Source organism: Hipposideros armiger, unplaced genomic scaffold (genome assembly GCF_001890085.2).
Source record: "Hipposideros armiger isolate ML-2016 unplaced genomic scaffold, ASM189008v1 scaffold_46, whole genome shotgun sequence".
NCBI lineage: Eukaryota > Metazoa > Chordata > Mammalia > Chiroptera > Hipposideridae > Hipposideros > Hipposideros armiger.
Window position 1 is genome coordinate 3,791,395 of NW_017731396.1, and position 19,850 is coordinate 3,811,244.

At 45.1% G+C, this 19,850-nt stretch overlaps 1 protein-coding gene across 1 annotated transcript in view; it reads right to left on the minus strand.

The window, feature by feature from the left end:
• Positions 1 to 19,850, minus strand: part of PEX14 (peroxisomal biogenesis factor 14) — a 130,752-nt gene that overhangs the window by 70,790 nt on the left and 40,112 nt on the right. The window contains exon 3 of the mRNA XM_019639838.1: positions 3,385 to 3,469. Coding sequence (XP_019495383.1) covers positions 3,385 to 3,469 — 85 coding nt within the window. The remainder of the gene's footprint in view (positions 1 to 3,384; positions 3,470 to 19,850) is intronic.

A 19,850-nucleotide genomic window follows, 5' to 3' on the forward strand; every position in this document is an offset into this window, starting at 1 on the left:
TTGCAGCCTGCTTGCAGCCCCAGATATGATGCCTGCCTGGCAAGAAGCGCTTCTATATATAGACCAGTTCTATGAGGGCTTCAACCCCACGCACAGCCCAGTTCTCTTCGCGTGGGGCTGACTCTGCAATTGATGTGTCATCTGCGGAATCAAGTGGTTAGAAGAAACAAACACATTTATTCTAAATACTCTGAAGGTGAACAGCTGCTTTTCTCTTTCATCCCCAAAAATCCCGATAAAAGAAATGTTGTAAATTACACAAAATGGCAGGACAGCTTCAAAGAAAATGATAAATGATTCTAATAACTTCATGTTTCTCATTAATGACTCCATATTCAGACTTTAAAGCATCCAGAAGAGATCTCAGAAAAACAAAAATAAAACTACCCAAAAGCCCAAACATAAAAGACTTTTGCAAACCAACGCTCTTCCATCCGAATCCCCTTCACTCTACACTGCACGCCCCCCCACCCCAACTCAGCGCGCACACATCTAACCTGTCAGTCACAGAGGCAGGGTGCAGCCCCTGCTCCGTGCTGTGGTTTCACATGGAAACAAACTCAGCTGATGCGACTAAAGTCACCCTCATTTTCCACTGAACTGACATGCACCACAGGGACCTCAATTTCTATATTAAATATTAAATAATATTAAAAGAAAAACAAAATTGGATTTGCCTTTTCAGGAAAGAGATGTTTATTAAAAAAAGGAAAGTCAAGATTATAATTCAAGGCAGTGCACCACTGTAATTCCCCGAAGTGACATTTGCAGGAAAAACCAAGACGACAGTGGCCGCGAGCTCGTCCAAAGCCAGCGGTCCAAACCCACCATGGCACTGAGTCCTTCGGGGAGACGCTCGTGGTCAGGATGCCAGAACCTTGGTCCCTCCCCGCAACACACCCTCCCCACCCCCAAACACCAACTCTCCCCACTTCCCCTCTACTGTCACGGACAGGGCAGATGCGGGCTCCTGCGCAAGCGCCCCTCCCTCGTCCCATCAGAGATGGCGCCGAGCTACGCTGGCCACGTCCGCCTGACCCTAGGAACAGCCAGAAATTGAAAAAGTGTAAATCCACGAAGGGGTTCTTCTTCCCCAGGCACCGATCCAACTTTGGAACTCTCTGCCCAGAAAAAGTCCTGCCAGAACTTACCCCACAGGGTGGGATTCACCTTGGAAATGGGTAATTCCCGACTGAAGCAGCATTTTAGAAGATAATGGAGATGGGCAATTAAGTCTAGCGATTCCGATTCCGGGTTTAAATATGGATAAACTCCTGCAGTTCTCTTTAGAGGAAGGAAGGTCGATGCCTCTCAAAGTTCTTGCTGCTAAAAGTCTGAAAACGCTAACCCACATGAGGGGTCAAGAAGGAATTATGCCCACTCTATCAACAAAGGCTCGTGTCCTCAGGGTTCGCTCACACGTCACCCTCGCAGAGACATGCTCTGATCGCCTTGTCTAAAGGTGCCAGCACTCGTGACCCTCAGCCCCACGGCCTGGCTGTCTTTTCTCCACGGCACTAGCCATTCTGCACACTCCCTATCTTTTCACTGGTTACTTGTCTGCCTTCCCTGTTAGAATTTAAGCCGTGAGAGGGCAGGGGGTTTTGACTACAACAGGGCGTGGCCAGCGCCAGCTCTCACTCTTAGGTGAATTCATGAATCCATCGGTGGTGTTTTAAGATGGAGCAACAAATAACTGCACAAAACAGCCTCCTCTCTACAGTAATTATTAGCCAACTAACTCAAAAGAAGTGTTATTTGGTCCAGAGTTTCTCTCTTTTTTTCCTCTCTCTCTCTCTCTCCCAGTCAGGGATTTATTAAAATTAAACAGATTAGATAGAGCTCCTGATACTAAAACTGCTCAGCAAAGCCTGCGGTGGGGAAGTGCCGAGCAAACACCAGAGACATTTGTCTCTAAATTGCTCTAAATACCTTCTGCAAATGAAATTCTAACCCAGCTGCGTTTGAGAGAAAATGAGGAATAACTGGTCATTGTCAGTGGAAGAGAAGATCAGGCAGTTATAATATTGCACAATATACTGGGGCGAAGGATCTCTCGGCAACCATAGATTTTGTCTCAGGTTACCCCGGGTAATCAACACAGCTTTTAGGCTCAGCTTTCCCCAGCTTCAATGCTTTGATGAGAGAGCTGAAATCCCCAAGCTTTTATGATTAATTACTCCCCATAGGTACACATATTTCAAGGAAAAACTCTTTTATGGCATGATGGTTGTGGAGTGGAGAGGCTGGCCAACACGCTCCAAATTTTAATAATCTCCTACTGATGTGGGGCAAGCAGGACGCCGCCAGTGAACGCACAGCACCCCTCATCAGCTCCATCCCGGGACCGCCAGTGAGGCTGCCTCTGACGGCTGCCTGTGAATGAAATGCGTGGGCTCATCCTGCCCCGACGACGTGCACGACGTGCACGTGCAGCTCTGGGACACTGCCCTGTGCGGTCACCTCAGTGGGATAGCACGGAGCAGGCCTAGGAAATACCACCAAACCACTCCGTCTGCTATTCCAGCCACAAAGGACTTAAAACCCAGAATTTGGGGGCTGGCATTCCAGCTCTTAAAGGAAAAAGAGAGTTCTGTTTTGGAAAAAGAAAACTCACTTTCCTCCCTCGTGGTATATAAAGATCTCTGAACAACTTCCTAGCTTTCTAGAAAATTAAATGTTCAGAGAATGGAAGTCAGATTTCCTTTTTTGTTTTGGGGTTGTTGTGGGGTTTTGTTGTTTTGTTTTGTTGGGGTTTTGAGGTTGGTTTTTTTTGTATTTTACAAAAAAGAAAAATATCCCAAATTTCAACAGAGCCAGAATAGATTCTGTCTGCTTCAGACAATATCGAATTTGTCAAGATCCATTTAATCCAGGCTTACAGAAATACCATAAAACCAGTAATTTACCACTTCAATCTGTAAATCAGACTGACCCCAAGCTTGACCTTAACCTGACCTTGTTTAGTCATCTCATTTCCCTCATCCTTCATTTCTTTCTTCCTCATTCTTTACTGAAGCAGCTGACCTAAAGCCAGTCATTCTGCAGCAAGGGCCATTATCAGAACGCACCAGAAAGTACAAGCCCTCCACCTTCTTATCCAGTGGGCATCTCCTGCTGCTTCTGAGTGCTGCCGCCTGGCCAGGTGGTCCTGGGCTAAGCTGTCGGCCTTACATCTGGTGCTCGATTATCCAAGTTGGATCATCTCTCTGCTCCAACATGAGGGAAGGAGACTGCGTTCCCACTGGGGGCACCCCACACACCCCCACCCCAATACTAGCGGGACAGTTATAGAAGATCCTGTCACCAGCGCTGTGGCTTCCATCTGCCCTGTCCCCAGCCCCTGTCTGTAGGCCACTCTGCACAGCCATGGGGAGCCTGTACCTTTCTTCTTAAGGAACGTTTTCCTGGTCGCAAGTGGGCTCTGGCGGACCCGGGAATTCTGTAGAAACTTCACTGCTGTGGCAATCTGGTGGGGGAGACAAAACAGAGAAGAAAAGTAAACCCCAAAACAGTCTGAATTGCAAGATTAAAATCCTGCAAGTTTATCCCAGGTCCACAGAAATAAGTGCACCATTGTGGTCAAATTTATAACTATCAATAATTATGTCTCACATTTAAAATCTACCTGAATAAAAGACTATGGTGGTTCCCTACGTTCACTGGCTTCCTGTATGTGAGTCTATCAATCGAACCCCCTCAGCCTCGCTTTTTAAGGCCTGCGCCAGTCTTTCCCGTCTTCCCTGTCCAAGCTGATTCTTCCTACCCTCGGCAGGTGGCCCTCTCCTGGCCATTCTCTACCACTGTCACTACACACTGTGGTGTAGTTTTTCTAGAAGGCCTCCCTCTCCGGCCTCTACCTGTCTAAACATCACACGCGCATGCGCACACATACATACGCACACACGCACGCGCACACACACCCTAGCACAGCCCTTTTACAACCTGTTCTAACTCCTCCAACGAAGCCTTCCCTAAATAAGTAAGCCATCTCTGATCTCCCTATTCTCTTAACTTCCTCAATGCCTGTAGTGTGTACCATATAACTGAAGACATAATCACACTGTTTTCTAATGTTCAGGCTGCCTCCCCAAAACACCACAAGCATCTCAAGGGAAGAGCCCACGCTGCCTCTATGGAACCTGGCCAAGTGCTTCCGGCTGGGAAGGATTATATAAGAGGCAACATACACGGCCATTCACACTGGTCCCTCGCACTGGCACTCAACTCTGAAGAGCCTTCAGGGGACAACATTTGGGGTTTCACGGCTACATGCTGACAGACTAACAGATTACCTCTCTACCTCTAGTATGATATTTAAGGAATTCTTCACATCTACGAATAAGCCAAGTAGAGGACAGAAGGGAAGCTGCTGAAGGTATGAACCTTCATGTCACTCAGCACACACTAACGTGTTTGCACACCGCCTGCCCGCTCTCCAGCCCAGACACTAGTCCAACGGGTACCTGCCCAGGTAGGAAAGGGGCCGTTTTAAATAACTGGCATTATTCATCTCATCAAAACCAAAGTATAATACAGTCTCGTGTTACAGGTACAGTCAACAGGCCCTGTAGTTCACTCACAAGTTGTGGAAAGAAAACATTTCTTTTTTCTTTTTTTTTTTTTTAAGATTTTATTGGGGAATCGGGGAAAGGGAACAGACAAGTTGCTGTCCTTTGGTTCTTTTTTTTTTTATTGTTAGTTTCAGGTGTACAGAACAATGAATGTCCTTTGGTTCTTCAGTCTAGTTGTAGAGGACGTCGCTTCACTGGCCCATGTTGGTATTATTATTGCGCTCTTCCCGGGTGAGGCAGATCAGTCGCTAGGCCCTGGACAGCCGCTCAAACCAGCTGCCAGCCACTCATAGTAGCTTACGGCAGCCTACTGCAGCCTACGCCGTTTCCAGCGACTCACAGCAGCCCAGGTCCAGGTCGAAATGTTGTTCACCATCTTAGCTGTAGAGGGCGCAGCATCACTGGCCCATGTGGGACCTGAACCACGGCCCTGCTGCTCAGAGCTGGCATCCCAAGCCAACTCTTAACCAATGCGCCACTCAACTGGCCCAAGAAAACATTTCTAAGGAACCAAATATAAGGAAGCTTTCCAAGATCCTTCAAACTAAGGGCAGCTATTATACAGAAATTTAAACAGAAAGCACTGTGACTACAAGTGGAATACAAGTTACAAATATCCTCTTCATATTTTATATGAACTTAATCTTGAGACCAGAGAGACTTTCCTGGTACCAAAAGATATGAGGATAAATCAGAAAAAAAAAAACCAAAAAGCCAGAGTAAGTCCCTTACATATTTCCCCCATAGTCCTTCTGTGGGAGGCTTGCCCAACACATTTTCCCAAAAGGATGAATTCAGGTGTCCCAGGTTTGTAGATCTGGACCTGGGAGTGACAGGACATCTAGTGTTCCTTGAGCCTAGACCTAATCTGTCCAACACCGCAAACCACCATCATGAACGGCAGTGGTCACCAGCCAGTTCTAGACTAAAGAAAAACTGATGCTCAAAAGTGTAGAACCCCAAATCTACACTCATCTCCTTAGCCCCTCAACCAGATCACTTCAGGTTGCACCAAAATCAAGAAAAATCGAACAAATATCCACAAAACAGGTGTGTTTTAATGAAGAGATGGGCAAGGGGAAAGAGAGAAGAGGAAAAAAAAGCAAAGGGAATGAGGAGAAAGGGGGCAGGAGTGGGGAGGAGAAAGGGGCCAGGAGGGGGGAGGAGAAGGGGGAAAAAGAAGGCGGCAATAGGACAAGAGGAGGAAGCAGAGGGGACCTAAGAGAAAGAAGGGGGGGGTTGTGAAAGAATAAGGAAAGGGGAAAGTGGGAAGGGGAGGTGGTGAATGAGGAAGGAAGAAAACAAAAGGGAGAGAGGCCTGTGCCCTGGAGAGAGAATGGCCAGCTACACAGCCACCGGCCCCACAGGGTCAATGCCAATGTGCCCAGCTCAGATGACTCAGGGATAATTGCTCTTCACCTGGAGAAAAAACACCCCTTCACCACACCAGACAATTAGAGCATTCGCATCATGCGGCAGTCCCCGCATGCCAGGTGTCAGAGGCAACGTGGCGGCGCAGGTCTTAAGCAGTCGATGCTAATGGCATAGCTCCCCCAGACACACAGACCTTTCCTTCATCCTTCCAAAATTTTCCGTGACAGAAAGAAAACAGAATCCCACCACTAAAACGCACAGGTTTCACCTTGCTTTTTTAATATAGTCCTTGGTATATGCATTTCTGGTCAGAGAGCAAAGTTCTGATGGGTTTAATGGTGCACTCAATGCAGTGCTTGGCGCATTCCATCAATTTTTTTAAAAAAAATTGCATCTCTTATTTCTTTAAATACATTAATCAGCCTAGTGCAGGCAAAACGGATCCATCGGACAATGCAATAAACATGAATTATCATCTATCCAACACGCATAATGGCTTAAAAATACATAATAGCAGGTGTAGTTTAAATGATTAGTTATTACACCTGTGGTGGGTCTGATTCAATTGGGAAAAATCATCTTTAATAGGTTAAAAGGTTTAGATCACCATGCTTTCCTTAAAGTGGCTGCAGAGAGGGGATGATGGAGTGCTCTGTCATTAGTAATTCATTTAAGAAAAACGTGGGGGATATAGCAAAGAACAGCATAAACGAGCGAATCCAATTTAAACATCAGGTAAAGTAGAAAACACCTTTTAAAAAAGCAAGATAAATGAATTTGGAAGGGAGATGAAATTGACGTATTTATTTTAACGGGAATTTGACAAAGTCCCGGCACACTTCAAACTTGCAAAAATATGAACAATTTTTTTTAAAGTTTCCATTCACTAATTTCAAGCCATATAAAACAATACTGCCAAGCACCTACATAAAGTATATTTGGGGCTTGTTTATGTTCCTCTTGATCTTTGTCTGAAAATGCAGGCGACAGGCAAATCACATATTTAACGGCACTGATATCACTACGCCAGATGCAAAAATATAAAGCATCCAAACTAATGGCCTCAACATAATGTGCTGAATAAGAGACCCAGATAAGCAGCTACACGTAGTGTGAACGTATGAAAACCTCTCTCCTTTCACTAATTATTTCTTCAACTACTCTTTACTCTTCTCAACTCCCTCCACACAAGGAAATGGCACAGAACGTGGGGGGGGCGGGAGAGGGGTGTCCGATCTGGAATTTTATAAGCCCTACGATTCATACATAGACGGCAAAAGATTTCCCCCAAATCTTTACCCATAATGCAGATTTTAACACGCTAAGTAACTGACAGTGCGCTGGGTTTGCGTCTTTCATTCCCCTGTTGTCGGACACTTTTCATTAACTTCATGAAGCAATTCAACTGACTCTCCCTCTGCAGAGAGGTCCACCACACACAGCACACTTTTGTTGGATGAAATGAGGGGGTGCCTGCAGCCTCTCCTGTATTATCATTTGAGTTTCTAATTAGGAGATGAATGGGACTATTCATGGGTTATATCTGTGCCCAACTAAATTACATAAATTCAGGCCAAATCTTCCGCCTGCCTCAATGTCAAAGATGTAAAACGGAGGCAGGAACTTTACTGCACACAGTGGGGGAGTGCAGCAGGCCGGGGAAAATTCTGGAGTACAGCACCTGAAGCTGCTGTGGAAGCCACTTGCCGTTAAGCCCAGCTAAACATGGAATGGGCTTTCCTCTCTCCTCCTCCTGCGCCAGGAGGGTTCTTAATGAGCGCACCTCGAATTACCAGTAGCTAGTTGCAGAAAAATAAAGACGACGCGCTCAGAAGAAAACAGGGGCAAAGGTACTCGCCACCCCTGTTCCTGTGACCCTGTCTTCTGTCCCCCACTCCCAAAAAGCCAAATAAAGCAACCCTGCCACCATCAACTCCACGATTTTAGGGAAATTTGATTATTTTCACTGTTTGTGACTTAAAGCTAGCGGTAAAACAGAGGTACAAAGAAGAGGAGTCAATTCTTGCCTTTGCAATGGTTCCGCTGGAGCGACTGTCAGTAACCCGGGGAAAAAAGAGGGGACTTCAGGTTGAAAACACCTTTGCATCCAAGAGGCTTGGCCAATTGAGAGAGATTTGTGTTTGAGAGAGCGGGATTTAGCTGTATAAATCAATGGAATACAGTATCTACCATGAACTATGTGCTGTTAAATGCATTGTGCGAGGTAAGGAATCCGGTGAGGAGAAGGGAGGCTCCTGACGATCCCCCCGTGGAAGAGCTGCTGCTCCCTGTGTGTTTTCTACTCCCCCACAAAAGACCCACCTGCACACTGTCATCTTGGGAACACACACTTCATTTTCCACACGAGGAGGACGGCAGGACGGAGCCCGCCTAATAACGAACCTGGGGTTTGAGGGCACCATTGCACTTTGCACCTGACATGTAAACCTGATGCATTGTCTCCTGTGACACTTATTTGGAATGTCACCAATTCCAGCACTCTTGTGTGCTGCACATACTGTCTATCTCCTAAAATGTGAGCATTCACTAGCCATTTCAAAATATTAAAAATATACTCAAAAATTAATGACACTAACGACCAAAGCCAATCCCTTTTAATCCAGAGAGATCACAACTAGAGGGCAAAGAACAGTGACCGAGATGCAGCCCGAAACCCCACTGCAACGCTACACGTGCGCTGCCCAGAAGATTAAATTGCCTGTGAAGGGTTCCTCCGCTCACACTCTCAAGTAGATGGATACCCAGAATCCTGTTAACAAGCGTTACACCAGAGCCAACTCGAGTTTTAACAAGGACCGACTTTAAAAGCCAGGCATTGCTGAGAACGCGAGAACCCACTTCAAACAGAAATGCTGCATTTTAGTAAGAAATCAGTACTCTGTCAGGAGTTCCTTGACAAATATGGTCATCGGTGGCACAAGGAAATAGTTGCAAAGCAGCTGTTAATCAGAGAAACACATCGTAGAACGCTGATGCCAGCACTCGTGAAAAAATGCAACGGGCTAATTATGAAGCTATATATCTCCCTAAAGAGGCTGTGTTCCTTGAGATTCCAGGCAAAGCACTCTCGGAGCCAGGGTCCTAGGACAGCATAATTCTGGTTTTCTGCCTCCAGAATCATCTCTAATCTGTGGTTCACAATCCCAGGCTCCCTTTCTAGCTAGGCACAGGCTGAGGAGGTGGCCACCCCAGGAAGCAGGGCCACCCACAAGCCACATTCCAAGATGCTGCACATGAATACGTCCAAAAGGTGTCAGATCCTAAACCAGAGTGAAAGAAAATCTACGAGTGTGCAAAAGAAACGTCGGAATTATCATTCTCAGTGTGATGAGAGGACAGCAAATGGGTGTGAGCTGCAATCCACGAGAGCTGCCCCAGCCACCAAAAGGAAAAGAAAGAATAAAAAGATGAGGCAGTAACCAGCAAATAGAGACCATTGTGTTTGACATCTCAAAGGCAGACAGGGAGGCTGGACTGCGACTCAGGGAAGGGGAGGGTCTAGCAGGCAGGTGAGAGGGGAAAGTTAATATGCAGAGGAAGGCTCGGTCAGCCAAAATTCAATACGATCCTCCGCAAGGACGAGAGGAGGCATGAGGCTCCCCGAAACCAGACGAGTGGGGGTGGGGGGAGGGGCGCCACCGACCGCTCGGCGCAAAACCACTGGAATGGCAAGAGGGGAATAACCTTGAGGTGGACACGCGCTCAGCAGCCCCAGCGCAGAGCCAAAGTGCCCCCTAGCCGGAGGCGGCGGCCGCGCAGGCCAGGGGCGGCCGCTCCGCGAACTCGCGCAGCCCAGACGAAGTGTTTTCACTCAGGGAAAATGAAATGTTTTGCAAGATGAAACAGAATGAAAATTGAGGTTTTAGGTAATTACTAGTTGGCATTTACATATCACGGGCTGGTTCAACACCTATTCATTTTCCTCTTTTATTTTCAATTTTTTAAAATTGCTCATTAAAAATGAACAGATGACAGTGACAGGATTTTTTTTTTTACTCCTTCTCTTTCCCTGAGGGTTACAAAATCAAGAGATACTTTTAGCCCATTTATCTACGATTAACACACACATGAAAGTATGTTTCATTTACATCGAGGGGAAAGCCAACAAAAGCCTTCCAGGAAGTTGGAACTGTCCTGGAGGCAGCCTCCTGCACCTGGGTAAGGAGGGTGCCCGCACGCGCCCTGGCACTCAAGGAGTTAAAGGAAAGAGCCTTTCTCTCAACTTGGAATTTCCTGGTTTTTGTCATTGTGTCCTTCCCATTGTTGATTTGGGTTACAACCCTATACTAATTAAGCAACGGGCCCTAATTTCCTTTGTTTTACTTTCCTCTGTCCTTTTGCTATTCACATTAAAGAAATAAAATATCTCTGGTAGAAGTGCATGCCTCTGGTAGAGTTGACATGACAGAAGATAATATTTTTAAGGTCTGTTGTGTAACTTCGCATTTAGGGAATTCTGAAGCACGCATCACTGACCCTAGTCGCTCTTAAAACACACTGATATATGTAGTAAAACCCTTTATGAAAAGTGGCAACGTCATAGGCACAAAACCTACCTTTCAAAGTGAAATATCTCTGCCTTTAAATTTTTCTTCTTGGCCCTAGTTAAAAATATTGCAAGAACTGCTTGTCAGACCGAATGTCATTGTTTGGTTATTTTATTAAACTAGTTCTTCCAGAAATGTATGTGGGAATAAAAAACATTTAAGCCAGCATGGACTAGTGATTTTAAGGACAGAAGGGTGACTTTGGAGAGTACTCTAGGTAGGAGCCTCCAGCCCAAAGAGAGTTGGAGCAGCTGAGTGGCAGAGCTGGGAAGGCAGAGTCACCGATACGGAGGTCCCCGTAACCACACCTGCCTGCCGTGGAGGAAATGAAAATCTTTGCTTCTGGGTTGAGAAGATCAAAGTTCCTTTTTAGGAAAGGTCGAGAAGGAAAAGGATTTTTTCCTTCAGGGAGAAAGAAAAGCAAATTTAAATGCCTTGTCCCCACGCATCCCCACCTGAATTTAGATAGCAGCCCCTCTAATTTTTGATGCAACCAACAAAGCAGTTACCTAAAGAGGGGAGAAAAAAAGGATGACATTTGCCTCTTCCTTGGCTTTGAAATCCAACTGGCAGCAAACTGTTTGAAGTCCTGTTTAGAGAAGAAACTGTAATAGCCTCCATACTGAAAAGAGGAGGAAAATGCCATTATACACGGATCACGGCAGCAGTGACCTCAGCGGAGAAGGCAAACGAGCTGGCTGCAAGTTGGAGGTTCGGCCAGCGTGCCAGGAACAGAAATAAAAGGTCTATGTGCCAAAGACACGTGGCGAGAGTTGGGTGCTCAGTCCCAGGAGATACCAAGAAAAGGCAAGGAGGTCAATTTCTTAACACAGTGTCTTTCAACAGCTCCTTGACTGCTCCTTCTCCCAGTTTCCCTTGGTTTTCTATTTTCTATCTTCCTCTCATTTCCCTGCACTGTTAGAGAAGAAGCAGAGAGCACCCTGGCTTCATGCTGTAAAATTAATGAAGGTGTCAAGCTGTTGAGTTGCATCACTCCACGGGAATGTAATGACTCAGTGTCCAAGATGCTCCCTGGGAGAACTGTGAGCTCACGCAGTGACGGTGGCTGGTGACTCCAACACTAAAAATATGTAGCATACAGTCCCTAGGACCTTCCTAAGGATGATCCCACGGCCTCCGCTTCCTAGCGCCTTTGCCTGCACAGGTGGGAGTTGCTGCTGCTTTCGCAAGGTTACTTCTCATACCCTTCAGATGCTCGGCAGATGAGGCGCTGCTCCGGTTCCCACTTCTTTTGAAGTCAGGGCCAGACGGAGATGGGTGAAGCTCTCACTAGTCACGCACTATTAAGATGTGGGATGATTAGGAAGGGGACGGAGAAAGGTTATGTCATGTGTGTATAGAAAAACCTCCCAGCGGAAGTCATCACGGGGGCTACACACTGACGAGAGACCCTTCACGATGGTTTAGCACCTTCGGCTCTGAGGGTAATGAGACGGGCTTCTAGATGCCAAGGAAGATTAGCTCTGGGCCAAGAAATTCTGTCTACCATCACCCCACCCACAGCATCAAACTAAAACCTTTGAGGAATCAACAAATGGCACTCCTACCAGACATCCTACAACAACGACAACAACAAAATTGAGGACTAAATGTTAAAAAAGAGATTTGAATACAAAAAAAAAGTAGTCATAAGCCTAGAAAGAGTTTGAATGCAAAAGATAGCAAGACAAGAATTGAAAATGACAAGTGTGTCATTATTTACAATAGCCAAGATATGGAAACAACCTAAATGTCCACCAGTGGAGGACTGGATAAAGAAGAGGTCGTACATCTATACAATGAAACATTATTCAGCCATGAAAAATGAAATCTTGCCATATGTTACAACACGGATGGACCTGAGTTAATAAAGCTGTTTTCCATGGGAGGACAGGTTAACATCCTGATACCACTATGCATATACAGTGAGCAGATGACCGACAGTGGTAAAAAAAGAAGAGAGAAAAATTTTTTTAAAATAGAAATAAGTATATACCTTGAAAGCCCTTCCTGTGTGCCGTGCCCAAGACAAATGAGGAAACAACGTATCGCTCTTTCTATATGGTCACACAGTCTGTGTACTTTTTTGCTTGTATACTTGATCTTCCCTCTGCATGTAGTATTCCCTGCCTAATCTGCTGAATTAATTTGTACTTGCCCTCCCCACACCCCCTCAAAAGAAGAATTTTCAGCTAGGCCCCCCTGGGCGCCTTTCTAGCTAACTTGCAACTGTCTTGGACTCTAGGCTAGATACTGCTTAACTGGGTAGCATGTTACTTAAAATACTTTGCATACAAAAATTAAAAAAATAAAATGACAAATGGCGGTAGCCTTTAAATCACCTTTAGATCCACCGGGAAGAGAAGAAAGGAAACAATTAAGATCTGTTACTAACAGAAGGCCACCAAGTCCTAGATCCTGCCGCTAGTTTAGCTTCTTCTCTGGCCTAAGGGAAAAAACAAAAGCATGAGTTCCAAAAGTATGATTCATAATAGAGTAAGCTGGCAGACTCAAAAATTTCAAATTTACAGTAAGATGACAGGCATTAGAAACGCTTTCTCTCTTCAGATGGTCAAATGAAATCAGCTCCTCTCCGGGAGCACCCAATCCCCAAGAGTGGACAGGAATGGGTTATCTGCCAAGACTGTACGGTCCGTGGACCCGACTCCAGCAAGAACTAGGGTGACAGACGTCAGATGCACCTCACATGCATATGAAATACGTTGGTGGCCAGCTTCTGTTTTCTAAGGGTCCTCTAACGTAGGTCACACCTATGTAGATGACCTCAGAAGTAACTTATCCACACAAAGAGTCCGGCACATGCCTCGGACACAGATGATGAAAGAGCCATCCCTTTTTTACACATCTTTCAGAAGCGCTCAAATGAGGACTGTGCATCTGGGTCTCATACCCATTGTCAGGTTTGTACCCACAGTGCCAAGGTGTAAATTCAGAAGAGAAATTGAATCAAGAGATACTGCAGTCACCTTCTCTGATAAACCCCAAGTTAGAAGTTCTTAGCTCAGCAAGGAAATCCATAGCACACGGGAGGAATCAAATGGTAACCATCCTGGCTTTGAACCATTCAGTAACCTAAACAGCACAAGCACTGCTATTATTAACAACCACAGCTATCAATAAACAAACACACTGGGGGAAAAAACAAAAAAAACAATTCACAAAGACCTACTAGACACCAAGGCCTGAGGCTCTCACTACAGACCTCCCACCTCTACAGGAAAGTTAAAAGGGAGGGTCTTTATTATACCCTCCATCTGAGGTTCTTACTCATCACGGTCATCTAACATGAGCACGGAATTTACTTAAATTAGTGCAAAATTTAAACAATTCTCACCATTAAGCCAATCAGTTCTATTGAGCACCTGCCTCTAAATCAATGGTAACTCATTTCTAATTCCTTCCAGCTCTGTCTGGGAAACAGAGAGAAGTTCACTTTTTGTTATCCGAAGGATTCTGAATCACCATCTCACTTTGCAACCTTCCTGATTCTCCACACCCAGGCCGAGAGACTTGGAAATTACAAAAATCCCTACGTTTCCTCAATTTGGCAAAAGCTTCCTGAGACATCGCTCATCATTTTCTGCTCATTGTCCTTTCTCTCTGCCTCCTTGCCTGTTTAAACACATGGGCACAGAGTTATTAACTTTTACAGGAAAACCAAATAAAATAATGTCGAAGCAAAAATGCGGTGATGTCAGGCTGCAGCTAGCACCATTCGTCTGTGGGAATCTGATTAGCGCTCGAGTGGCAGAGCTACCTGGAAAAGTGCTCACAATCAAATAAAAAAATGATACCAAAACATTAACCTGATGGCTAAAAACTCCACATTTAAACAGTTAAAGTAATAAAGGAGCTTTTATTGAGTATTTTTTATATTTCATTATGCCCCAAATTGACGAGGACTCCCGGATACATTTTCTAGACTTTTGGTTCCTCAAATCAAATGCTCTCTTGGACTTTTTTTTTTTTTAACTAAAAGGAAACAGCATTTCTTGTAAATTTGAATGAAAGGATTAAAGCTTCTCCTGCAATATCGACATCAGCCTTGAGTGCAAACAAAACCCAAAACCGCAACAAACAAGCCTTTTTTGGTTTATGTACTTTAATTCTTAACCTGCCTGTAGCCAGCAGAGAATTTTTCTCCGTGATTTTACCTTCCACGAACCCTGTATTTCCTCATTCACACACGTTTCTCAAAGTTGCTAGGGAACGGAACCTGGCAGAGTGACAGGGCAGACAGTGGGCTGGGTCTCAAGAGACCTGAACACGAGCTCAACCTGACACTAATGTGTCCTGACACCCAGCCTCTCACGTCCCTGCTGTGCCTCAGGTTCCGTCATTTCTGTAAATAAGAGCTTAAACAGATGACCTCCTGGACCCTCCAGCCGTGCTGTTCGTAATTTCTAAGTTCACTCCATGAGGCAGCCTGTGATACTTAGGCCAGGGATATGGGCCGGGGTCAAGGACGGGTCAAGGACGAGACCCAGCTGTTCTGGAGCTCAGCTCCCCAATCTCATCCAATGCAAAAAAAAAAAAAGGAGAAAACCAACAGAGGAGAAAGGAGAAAGGAAGGGAGGGGGGGAAAAAATCACTGCTGCCAAAAAAGAAATTACAAATTCCATATATTATACACAGAGCAAAGCTTTACTCACACTACTTACTATTTGTTTTATATACAAGCTGAGTTATCTGGTGTCCAAATCACAGAAGATTAAAAACTGGGAATGAGAAAGGCAAAACACGCCAGCTCCTAAAGAGATACTTACAGAACAAAGACCACAGAGTGAAAAAAGCCAACCAACAAATGTTAAGAGAGAAACATCTAGGAAAAGCAAACAAAAACTTCAAAAAGTTGATTAGTTTGGGGTCACTTAGCCTAGGCAGAGTCATTTAGAGTGGGGCAAACACACAACATATCTGTACTTCAACAGGTTTTGAAAACTAGAGCTACTCTTACGACACAATATAAACATTTACGTCTAAAATGACGATACTGAGTCATCAGGATTAAACTACATCCCAGCTACTCTGCCTAATAAAGCGAGAAAGTCTATAACCCATTTTATGTAATTCCCAGCCAACGGTTTTAAAGGGTTTTGTTTTCTTTTCATATGGATTGGATCTCGGTGGCCATCTAGGAAACCCAGAATGACTCGTGCAAGGAGGGTACCAGAGAGGGTGGTTTTCCTAAACTGAACAAGAACGGTTTTTATTCAAGTTTGATGAAGAACCAGGAAGCCAGAGATTAAGGACTGAACAGGACACCTGGCCCTTATAAAACCAAGCAGAACAAGCAAAGATGCTGCTTTTGCTGTTACAATCTAGGCTGAGGAAAGAAACCCAAAGAGACCTTAGGGCCTCCGGTCCCACGCATGCTCCAGGACTCCCCAGTCCAACAGCCTTGACAATGACCACCGAGCCTCCACAGAAAGGTTTATAATGAACAGGGAACTCACTCTCTTAAGAGGCTGTCAATTCATTTTCAGGAGTCCTTTAAACTGAGCTGAAATCTACTTTCCTGAAGCTTCCAGCCACTGGCCCTAGTTCTCTGTAGGCAAACAATACTAGCTGATCCCCTTTTCAAAGAAATGCTGGGTGAGGAATTACAATAGGCCTCTGTCACTTGGCTATCTTTTCTATAAAAGCATTTCCCTTACTCTGCTTATTAACTAAATGTGAACACCAGTTCCACTGTCTAACGGTTTCATGAATCCTGCTCGTAAGCTTGGTAAGAGCAGCCTTGCCCTTTCTGGGAGAATCAAGGCTACACCTGTAATGTCAGAATGCATTAGCAATAATAAAGGCCGCAGTAATGCAAGAGACGACTTCATACACACGTCATTCCAGAATGGCTAAATTCAATCAAATATGGCAGCGTTTCCTACAGCGCTGTGATCACTGGGGCCAGCGCATGTGACGTGGGCCCACTTACTGGAAGCTGCTGGAAACAGAAAGTGAGCGCTCTGCTTTGAGACTGTAATGGACGGAGTTTTTACTAGCCCATAAGTGGTTTGGCATCCTTCTTTCCCAGGAATTACCTAGAAATTCATTTAACATCTGAAGACTACAGATGAAACTTCAGAAGGCTCAAAGTACATGAAGTGAAGGGGGGAAAAGGGATAGTATTTTCTCACCCTCATCTTAAAGATGCACGATTCTTAGTGGGAAGAAAAGTCAACTCCCAGAAGGTGGTGATGAAGAATCAAAGCCAAAGACGACCTGGTCTTAATTCTAACTCAGTCACTGACTTCTTCTGGGACTTCCAGTTACTTACCTTTCCTGTTTCTGCTTCCTCATCTGTGAAATGGAACTACTACTGCTGACAGACTCACCGAAATGCTGCAAGGAGTAATTAGGTCGCATTTATATACTACTTTTGATCTTCAAAGTCGGATTATTAAACTATAAAGTAGAGTAGATGTGGTTTGAAGAAATCTTTTAAAAATCTAAAATAAAGCATATAAGCAAATTCAGAGGAGCAAAACAGGATGACATCATCTCCCAAGAGTCAGGTCCCTCCACCTCCGTGGGCACCCACTTTCTGCCCTGATCTGTACTTGCATGTGGAGACACAGGTATAAGAATGTTTTATTAGGAAAAATGGGAGGAGACGGAAAGAAGAGAGAGAGGAGAAAGAGGTAGTTAAAAGGAAGGCATTAAAGAAAATGTAAAAGGGAGGAGAGATAAGAAGAGAAAAATAAGGGGACAGAAGGAAATAGGAAACAGCCAGAGATAAAGGAAGAAAAGGCAAATCCTACCCCCTTAGAAGAGCCAAAACAGGAAGAGAGGAAGAAAAGAAAAACAAAGAGAAATGGAACAGAAAACTTCATTACAGGAACAAATAAAAAGTGTGTCCTGTTTTCAAAGTAAAAAAAGGCTAAAAGTAGAAGCGAAAAATTCAAAATCAAAAAGAGGAGGACAAAGAGCGGAGGATGGAGAAAGAAAACATGAAGCTTTCAAGAAAGCTGGAGGAGAAATCATTAGCAACTCCACAGTGCGTCTACAGTGATACTGCGTGGATCAATTCATTTAACGTTGCCCTGTACATTTACAGAAAAGTACCTCTGATATAATAAAGGCTCATAAACACGCAGAAATTGGGTTAGGCCCGTTTCGAATTCCTGCCAAACAATGGTTCAGAAAAATGAAGCTCTATTTTAATTAGCTGGATTCACGAGTGATTTGATAACAGCAGATGCTGTCTGGATGCTTTCAGCTTGATGGGCTCCACATACATGAACTTAGAGTGGTTTTGATGCAATTAGGTGTTTCTTTCTGCTCCAACATGCCTGGCCCAAGGACCTGAGCCTATGTGGAGCCCCTACACGTTGCTATATTTATCTACACGTTAATATTTCAAAGCACGAAGATGAGAAAAGTGACCACATCAGGTAAGTACAAAAGTAGTTTTTAAAACTCACTGGTCAGTAGAAGAGAATGCTCTCACAATGAATTTTTCTCTGCACTGGGGAAAGAAAAGTTGGGTCTTTCTGAAAAAGCCATACTGGGCGGAATCTGTATAGAAATACTCAATGCCCAAGCCGACTGCGCACTTCCGATGCTGCCATTCCAGTCCAGCGTTACAGCCAAGGATGAGCACACCTAATGCACAGCCCGGCCTGGGACTAAGTGGCCTTCAGGATGTTCTCTGTACTCAGGCATCCTATTAGAACTCAGACCATGGTTCCCTGAGACAGGCGGTGGTGCTCGGGACCGCAGTCCTGCAAGCCCAAGTATTTGCACCAGGTGCTTTCAAGCTGGGCACCTTCCTGCCCCCTGGCTCCCTTTTAAGCACTCTCTCCTCCAAAGAGCATTCTGTTTGCTTTTCCCAAAGCACTCACTGCCCTCTGCTAGGACCACTTAGAGCACCACCACCCACATGCACAGAGCCGCTCAAGGACCCGTATAAAGCAAGAGCAGCTTCCAGCACCGGGACTTGCCTAATAGGAGGACCCGCCTAATAGGAGGACCCGATCTGTTAATTACCTGTCACTTTGTCAAGGCTGGGCTGAGGGGGAGGATTATGAAGAGGGGGGTGTTGGGAGGGAGCTCTGCTAGGTGGTGTGTGCTCGTCCTGAAATTCTGAGTTAGGCTTCCGAAACCGTTCACCCCGCTGGAGGACAGGTAGTATGGAGGGTGGAAAAGACAGATGCAAAAGTTTTGACCAACTCGTTTGAACCAAAGGGGGGGCACTTGAACCCCACTACGACCACCACAAGCACACAGGGAAAGACAGCCTCCCCCAGCCCCCACTCTCTCTGAGAGGACAAAACGGTCACCATGACCTTTCACACTGGCGCTAACAAGCTGAGCACTAAATCAAGGATGAAATCCTGTGCCCAGGGAGCAAAGGAGAGGCGTTTCTTCTGTAAGGAGCCCAGAATCAGCATTTCAGGGCAAATGTCTGCACGGCAGGAAGCTCCACGCCGGCAGCCAAAGAGAAAATATGTATTTATTATATATAGGAGGCCTTCTTCTCCAGTTATTTATTTCACAAAACCACTCTGCTAAATAGAGGTTTCAATCTAACAGGAAATGCAATCTGCATATTGTAAATGACCCGATGACAGTCTTGGAGGGTGCTACTCCAGTTTATGGGCTCACTACATTTCCCAATATATACACATATAAGAACGCAAGGAAAGAGCACAGAAAACTATCCTAAAAATCGTATTTATATGTCCTTTTTTTTTCAGCCCCTTGCAATCCCCAAAGGACGGGCAGAGGGTCCAGGCTGCGAAATGGGACAATGCTTGTGACACCCCAAGGACATGGAGACAAAGCCAAGGAGAAAGGAGGCTCGTGGTGGCATCAGGTTTGCGTCCAGCTGTGTTCAGCCGTGTGTGTGTGTGTGTGTGTGTGTGTGTGTGTGTGTGTGTGTGTGTTCAGTCGCGCTGGCCTTTTGAGCCCCAACTCACCACTAGTCTCTCCTTTCCTTCTTGGGAAAGGCGAGGAGGGGACCCCTCGCCGACTTAGCTTAGCTCTCCCCACGCCTATCCACATCCCAAATTAGCCATGGTTAATTAACAGAGACACAAAAAGTCACAGGCCGAAATAAAGGTTTTTGACAAGAATTAAAAAGAAATCTTACAAACAAGTAGAAAATTTAAAAAAGAAGAGGAAGAGAAAGTACCCAAAGGCAAAAGGTCAACTTACAAATAATTGAGGAAATGAGAAGGAAAAGGGCCAGGTCAGGACTTCCCATAAAGGGCTGAAATTTTCTGTTTGTCCCTCTGGGTTTACATCGAAAAGTGATTTATGACAGAGGCAGAAACATTGCTCTGGGGACGAGAAGCAGGGACCAAGATCCTCG